At 33.1% G+C, this 8,397-nt stretch overlaps 1 protein-coding gene across 1 annotated transcript; it reads right to left on the bottom strand.

The window, feature by feature from the left end:
- Positions 1-3,085: 3,085 nt before the first annotated feature.
- LOC111989476 (GDSL esterase/lipase At5g37690) lies at positions 3,086-5,678 on the bottom strand. Its single transcript, XM_024021253.2, has 6 exons — positions 5,392-5,678; positions 5,125-5,252; positions 4,868-4,994; positions 4,594-4,706; positions 3,705-3,954; positions 3,086-3,614 (listed from the first exon to the last, which is right to left on the bottom strand). Exons 1-6 carry the CDS (start codon positions 5,624-5,626, stop codon positions 3,403-3,405), a joined length of 1,065 nt encoding a protein of 354 aa, XP_023877021.2. The 5' UTR covers positions 5,627-5,678; the 3' UTR covers positions 3,086-3,402.
- Between the last annotated feature and the right edge of the window lie 2,719 nt (positions 5,679-8,397).

The following is an 8,397-nucleotide window of genomic DNA, read 5'->3' as shown; positions in this document are numbered from 1 at the left end:
GTATTCTTGTATTGAGATTACATTATTATAAAATTACATTAATGTAATATTATGGTGTAATGTAACATCATAACAAATCAAACGCTCCCTAAATGTAGGACCGATAGAACTTGCATTCCACAAATGTGAACACTCTATGAATGTGGACACTTTAATAAATTAGATTTTAGAACAGCGGACGCTTTAATAAATTAGATTTTAGAACAGCGTGAGCATATTTTCTTTTTGATAAAATCACATGCTCTTTCTAATTAAATTTGATGGGATCAAATTAATATAAGAAGAAATATTTTTCAAAGGAAATTGTACTGGGTAGTAGGGATGGGATTTGCCCACCGTTCTATGAAATTAATACAAAAATACCATTTTCATTGCTCAAAATACGTGCATTTCCTTTCTTTTGATACTCTTCAAACGACCTTGGACTAATTCTCTTTTCTCTTTCATGTGTTACATTAATGGTGGACCAACCAATAAAAATGTGGATTGTTTTCAATGAGAGTCTATAGACATTCTTCATTAAAAATTTCTCAGTTTTCATGACAATATTACTTTATTTCCAAGATCATTTGTGTAGATTTTTTGGCTTTACCTTGTGCAATGTGCACTCGTTTATGCTCACACGAACACACGCATCGTCCTCATCTCCACTTTGAAAGGGACCTTACCTCATAGACTCACACCATATATATATAAACAAAAATTGTCAAATAGAAATTTGAAACTTTCACTTAATTTTAAAAAAATTCTTTAAATAATGGGAACAATACTTATTACAAATAGTTAAGGGGGACATTCACATTGCTTAATTTTGTGGTTTAGGGCAGACATTGCAGCTGTACCATATTAAAGGTAAAGTGCAATTTATCCACTATTATCACCTTATCAGTTGGGTTAAGGAAAGGCCACAAGGCTAGCTTTGAAAATCTTCACTATTATCAGTTGGTTAGTGTTAATAGTGCATTTTAAGGTGCCCGTTAAAAAGTAGATTTATGTCAAATTATTTTACTTTATGTCAGAGTTTTGACTAGCTTTTTAGGGTGTACTGGTGTAGACCTAATAAAGCTAACTTTTTGAATTTCACTTATCACTTTAATAATATTTTTTGTCTCTTTGTTAATTTATACCAAATTTTTATTAGGTGAACTCGATAATAAATCAACATTAATGAGCATCTTACGCTGCCTATTAATATTTTCCTAATGAATTTACTCAAACCTACTTAATTTTAATGAATCTATTAGCTTTTTGTCATCTCACTGCTCACCTCTCAATCACCTCTTCTTAGTAATTTGATCCTGACACAGCCTTATTCGGGAAAAAAAAAAATGTACAATTGCCATTTGTTCTTGATATTCATATATTACATTGGGGAGGGCCCATGACTCAATTAATTATGGTCAGAAACTTTAAGGAAATAAGCATTAATTTTTTTTTTTTTTGAATTTCACTTGTCATTTTAGTAATATTTTTAGTTCCTTATCAATTTATACCAACTTTTTATTAGGTAAAATAAATTATCCTTAACAAGCAATTTACGGTCCCCCGTTAACATTTCTCTAAGGAATCTACTTAAACCTACTCAATTTTAATGAGTATTTTAGCCTTTTGTCATCTCACTGCTCACTTCTCAGTTACCTCTTCTCAGTAGTTTGATCCTGACACAATTGTATTTTGAAAAAAAAAAATTGTACTATTACCATTCTTTCTTGATATTCATATACCACATTCAGGAGGGCCCCTGACTCAATTAATTACGGTAAAAAACTTTAACGCGGAAATATGCTTTATATTTTGTTTTTTTTTTTTTGAGTTCCGTTTGTCACTTTAGTAATATTTTCAGTCCTCCTCCCATCAATATATACCAATTTTTTATTAGGTGGATCCCCCAATAAATCATTCTTAATGAGCACTTTATAGTGCCCGTTAACATTTCACTAATGAATCTACTCAAACCTACTCAAATTTAATGAATCTATTAGCTTTTTGTCATCTCACTGCTCACTTCTTAGTCACCTTTCCTCAGTGGTATGATCCTGACATAGTCGTATTCGGGAAAAAATTGTACAATTGCCATTCCTTCTTGAAATTCATATATCACATTAGAGAGGGTCCATGATTCAATTAATTATGGTCAGAAACTTTAACAAGGAAATATTACTTTCTTTGTTTTTGTTTTTGTTTTTATTTTTTCAATATACATTAAGGATAGTGTAGTGCCCATTAAGAAGTAGCTTTATGTCAAATAATTTTACTTAATGTAAGATTTTTTATTAGCTTTATAGGGTGTAGAGCCAATAAAGCTAACATTTTGAATTCCAATTGTTACTTCAATAATATTTTCAATCCTCTCATTAATCTATACAAATTTTTTATTAGGTGGACTCCACAGTAAATCATCCTTAACGAGCACCTTAGGATGGCCTTTGACATTTCCCAAATGAATCTACTCAAACCTACTCAATTTTAATGAATCTATTAGGTTTTTGTCTTCTAACTGCTCACTTCTTAATCACCTCTCCTTAGTAGTCTGATCTTGACACAGTAATATTCTGAAAAAATTGTACAATTGCCATTCCTTCCTGATATTCATACATCACACTGGGGAGGGCCCATAACTCAATTAATTACGATAAAAAAGTTTAAAGAGGAAATATGCCTTATTATTATTATTATTATTATTTTTTTTTTTTTTTGAGTTCGAACCACTTGTTCACTTCAGTACTATTTTTAATCCCCTCATTAGAGAAAAGTCTTGGTCTTGCTACATTTGCTTTGCTTCAACATGTCTTCTGTTTTTATAAGATGAAGCACTTGTAGTGATGAGTGAAACAAGTTCTTAGAACTTGTCTTTCTTTAAGGAAAGGATTCTTAGGATTTCTGCAATATCCGCCCAAGAATTCAAACTCATGATAACTAATCACCAAATCATTGGCTACCTGCTGCCTTGTTGGTTTGAGTATAGGATATGAGACTTTGTAAAGTCTAACTTGCAGGATTGACAAGAAAAAGTTGCAATCATAACATGGAATCCTCCAGATTTAGAAAGTTACTTCAAAATTAACCGGAGCCGGTACAAATAACCTTAATTAATAATAGTAACTTTTAGTATTTCATGAATAATTTACACAACAAATAGCAGACACAAGCTTTGCAGTATCAATAATAATTCCACAGGATCCCTTAATCGTCTGCCAAAGAGTTTCAATGATTTCTATTACTCAAATACTATTTTGTACATTGCTAAAATTGTGCTCACTCAATATTTTAGATATAATTATCGAAGAAGCTTGTGTTTCGACAAGACATAGCTGGAAACAAACTGTTCCTTGGCTTTCCTAAATAATTAATAGGGATATATGAACCGTATAAGTTTAGGGTATTATTACTATTGATATGTGATCAATTTGAGGGAGTAGGTGCAATGGATGGAGCAGCAGAAAACATGAGGGAGAAGAATTCTTCAGCAAGTATTGCATTTGCTTTGTCCGAGGGATGGAATGCATCCCAGAATACATAGTCACCGCGATTATTGCATAACTTCGAGTTAGGCAAGCATAGCCCTCCAATGGATGAGTCTACGTTGCAACACGATGTATTAGAAACCTTAAAACCTGCAGAAGAAAAAAAGAATGATGTTTAAGACATTGCTTACATTGTCAAACTAGTATGTTTTGAGGCTGAAAAGAAAGCATTGGATTTACCATATTTACTAGGATTATCAATCAAGTCTAGAATTGCTGGGTATGTATCTGCAAATATTAGTTGTGCATTTGGAAGGCGCTGGCTGAGAGAGGCAAATAGCTTTTGTACACTGGAGTTGAAGTCCAGAACCCATTGATTGACTCTCTCCAAGCATTCACCTTTCTTTGATTTCACCCTCTGAGAAGGAATGCAGCCTAGAGGGCCAAGACCATGAAAGACCATCTTTCGTGCACCGAGTTGGTAGAGCCTCTTAACACATGCAAGTTCAGTTCTCATATATCACTAAATTGTAAATTTGACTTATTAAAGTAATGATAGTTATGGTGGTTATTTTCGAAATAGATTAATTCAGGGTTACTATTTCCTCCTAGCTTAATTTTTTGAGAAATTTATAAGTCATGCTTATATTCAAAAGTTTTGAATCAAAACCACCACATTTCTGATATCTTGAAAAAATAATGGTTTATACTTTATAGTGACTAATAATTGTGAAATAAATCTCTCCATCATATTTATAATCAATCTTGGCCAAAATGTTAAGAAATACACCATATAAGTGTTCTTATTCTTTTTAGATTTAAAGACTAACATAAAACAGCCAAGGATTAAACACTTTACCTATAAAGAATGGCAAAACTCTATTTTAAAACTTCCTTGTAGGTGGTAAGATTGGTCATTGGTTGTGACATGGAGGCAATTTCACACAACTTTGAAGAAGAACATTACAGTATAATTATGTACTACAAACTTTCAAGAAACTACTCCTATGAAGCCTTTCTGATAGATTGTTCCATTTTTTTTTCAATGCAAGTGATTCCACATTCATGTCTCTTATACGCTTTTAAGAGGCCAGATAAATAAATTAATGGGGATGGTAAAACTTTTTACCGAAAGTTGTTTGTCCAGGGTGGAGATTAAGAGGTCCCTAAACTCGTCGGGTGTGTATTGTTGACTATCTGGTAAAAAGGGCTGCAAGAAATTGTTGACAAAGTCATTGCTTCCTGCAAAATCAGTTTAAAAAAGATAATAATTTTTTAGTTGAAGATTTGAATTGCTTTAATTGTTATTCACTTTAGTTTCTTGCTTCTGTGAATAGTAGTTTTAACAGAAATTGCCAAACATGGGGAAGTGCTATAATACTCAGCAATGCTGGAGTAATTACCAATTCCAATGAAGTACATGGCTTCATTGCATAGCTTGTTTGCTGCCACTTCCCCTACTTTGTTCTTCATTGTTTCCTTAGTCTTCTCAAAGTATTTGATCTGATCATCAAAGGATAATCTCTGAATCTACAATGCAGAAAACAAGATCAAGAATATTTAGGAAAATGGTCAATCCTGTAAATGTGTAAATTAAATAAAAGTTGTTTAATCAATTCGAAAGCAAAAATAAACCCTTTTTAAAAGAATGTGTTATTACAAAATAAAGTCCAGTGTCATTGAGAATTCCTGCTCCGCCCGATGCATAATTAACCCCTTTAAGGACTGCATCGTCATTTTGCGACAAAGAAAGATAAGGTGGTGGTGATGAAATCCCAAGTTTTTTCGCTACAAAATTCATAAAAAAGATACCATTAGTGGAAGACAACATCAAGTTGCATAAAAAGCTTCAATGCAATTCAGAGAAATCAAGCATTGAAAGAAAAAAGAAAAGACGGGCATTGTAATTTAGGGGTAATTAACATACAAATGATATCACCAATAGTCCTCCCATTTGTGAACCTCCCAGTGGCCTGGCCACCAACATAATCAATCCCATAAAAAGGAAAATTTGATTTTGCAAGAGAATATTGCAGATAATTGTTGTTTCCAACTTCTGTTAATGAGTCACCAAAGATAAATGTGACTGGTGATGCTGCTGATGCCATGGATGCTGTGGCTGCAAAAATCAATGCAGCAAAAGCTAGCCTTGGCATGGCCATCTTAATTTCACTTTAGTCTCACTTGTGGGTTTGTTAAAAGGAGTGGCAATTAGTAACGTGGATTTATAGTATGTTCAGTAATGGTGAATGATCATTTTAAGTCATGTCCAGTTCTCCAAGTTTCTCAAAAAAAAAAAAAATGTCCAGTTCTCCAAGTTTGCACATATTAGGTGACAATTTTCAAAACCATAGTTTATGCAATAGGTGTAAACCTTAAAAGGCCCGAAACGTTTTGTTGAGTGCAATTTCTTGTCTAGGAGTGTCTCTCCAGGAGTTGGCCAACTCTGCAACTGCAACTCACCACGTTAAGTCATCAAAGTTGGTTTTGTTAGGTTTTGCACTTGGCGTGAAAATGGCAATGAAATATTTCTAGTTACTTCTTGTAACGTCTCCAATCTGCTCAAAGGCAAAACTGTCCTTTAACAGTATGCATGTGAATGAATTGGCTTACAAGTATCCAACTGCTTCTAAAAGCTCAATCTCATTTCTAGCGAAAACATCACATCAGATTGACACACAAGTGACGCAACTATGATCTATTGGCCTATCACGCTAGACCACATAATGAAAATATTCATCTACGATTCTCAAAAAAAAAATATATATATATATATATATATATATGTATTCATCTACAATATTTTGAAGAATAACGTTAAAAAAAGAGAAAATATCTTTTTCGAATTTCGATAATTTACAATGAATGTACTGCAGATATGAAGAGAAATGTGTCAAAATTTTCTAGTCTATAATTTTTATAGAAATTTTTGTTGGGTGCGTGGCACCTAGTGTGTCCAGCCCACTTGCTTGCCACTCATGTTGAAGTTCATTTATGAGCTTGCATGTCTTCTCAAGCCCCACAAAATCAACTTTTGGTGTAATGCAAAGCTGATGCAAGGTGTGTCTAACACGCTGAAGAAAAAAGAAAAGAAAGATGCAAAGTCCATTCGGCTTAAGTAGGTGAAGAATGAGATTTTGGTTGAAGTAAGTCAAAGTAAGTGGCTTGCATTTATTGTAATTTGGTGCTAAGAGTGTAAAAAGAAGAAAAGAGAGAAAAGATGAAGAAATAAATAGAGAGGCCATTCGGCCATTTGGGCAGAGAGTGAAGAAGAAGTGAAGTCCCAAAGTGTGAGAGGGTTGGTGCAGTCTTGATGTACTGCGTGAGTGAGAGCAAGTAAAAGAGAGGAGAAAAATAGAGAGGGTAAGAGAAAATACACAATGAGAAAGAGAGCCGTGAGTGAAAAGAAAAATAAAGTTTTTCTTTACTTAAATTGTATTTCTAAGTGTTGTAATCTCTATTTAATATAGTGAAATTATTCAGAGTTTGTCCAGTGATTTTTTTCTTCAAGGAGAAAGGGCTTCCACGTAAATTTTTGTGTTATTGTGTGGTTGTGCGTACTTGCTAAAATTTATTCAATTTTTCCCAACAATTTTGACCTATTTTCCCCCCTTATGTATGGCCTACTAACATGCATAATCTATGCCACGTGGCACGTTCTACCGTGAGGTATGATTTGCTTTGAGGCACACACTACAAAAAAAAGCACCTGTGGCCGCGGTTTAAAAACGCGGCTATAGGTCACAAAAACGCGGCCATAACCCGATTTGGCCTATAGCCGCAGTTTTTTAGGCCGCATTTACAAACATGGCCTAAAATCCTTGACTATAGGCACAAGAGGGTCTATGGCCGCGGTTTCTAGCCACGGCCTAAGGGTTCGTCCTACAGCCGCACTTAAAACGCAGCCTAAAGATGAGTCCTTTGGCTGCGTTTAAAACGCGGCCTAAGATCTAGTCCTTAGGCCGCGTTTTCACCGCGGCCGTATGTCTAGTCCTTACACCATTTAATCTATAAGAAAAAAATTGTTTAAATAAAATATTTCCTGATATGGATTTCAATTTTAGATGTCATAGTGTTCAAATGTCATGTATAGTCATTATAGGCATAATTTATGATTATTTTAAGTTTTTAAAATAAATAATAATTATCCAAATCTTTAGAAATATATCTAAAATCAAAATTTAAATATTATTTTCCTCCTAACACAATAAGAACATGCATGTAGGAGTTTTCCTCAACAAGTTGAACACGGATACACTGAAAGTTTCAGAGTCTCTATTTTTTTTAATTAGATACAACAAAATTTCATTCTATGGCAATTGCTTCACGATAATTGTTCTTTATTATCAAGTCAAAACAACAATTGATTTTTGGTGTAAAAGAGTTTGAATCCTAGATATTTCATTTGACAATAAATTTTTTTTACCAATTGAGATAATTGAATCTGCAGTGTCTTTCTTTCTTTGCAAAGGAGGATAGTGGAACGTTTAGTAGCGGAAAAAAAACCTTAATACTTTTGATTGCTGCCTTGTTGAGAAGCTTCAATTTTCTATTTGACTTCTAATAATTAGCATGAGTTTGGATACCAATAATGAAAAATGAAAATTATTTTATTATTCAGCTTATTTTTGTTATTATTTATGGGCTTCACTACACTTTTTAGTATTATTTATAGGTTTCACTGTACTATTTCGGTAACTTTTACCTTTATTTATAGTATTTTCAGCAATAAATTTTCAATTTCAACAAAATAAGTGGTATCTAAACAAACTCTTTAAGTTTTTCTAGCTTCAGCTTTGATATCTACACTACTCAAAACAAGCAAAACTATCCTCACCTTTTACGTGGAAGGCATCAACTAAATTTTAGAGGGTTTTATATATATATATATATATATTTTAAATATTTATTTGTTGCTAAAAAAATTGTTGGC

Source organism: Quercus suber, unplaced genomic scaffold, assembly GCF_002906115.3.
Source record: "Quercus suber isolate HL8 unplaced genomic scaffold, Cork oak 2.0 scaffold_227, whole genome shotgun sequence".
NCBI classification, from domain to species: Eukaryota; Viridiplantae; Streptophyta; class Magnoliopsida; order Fagales; family Fagaceae; genus Quercus; species Quercus suber.
This window is presented reverse-complemented; position numbering and strand designations above follow the sequence as displayed.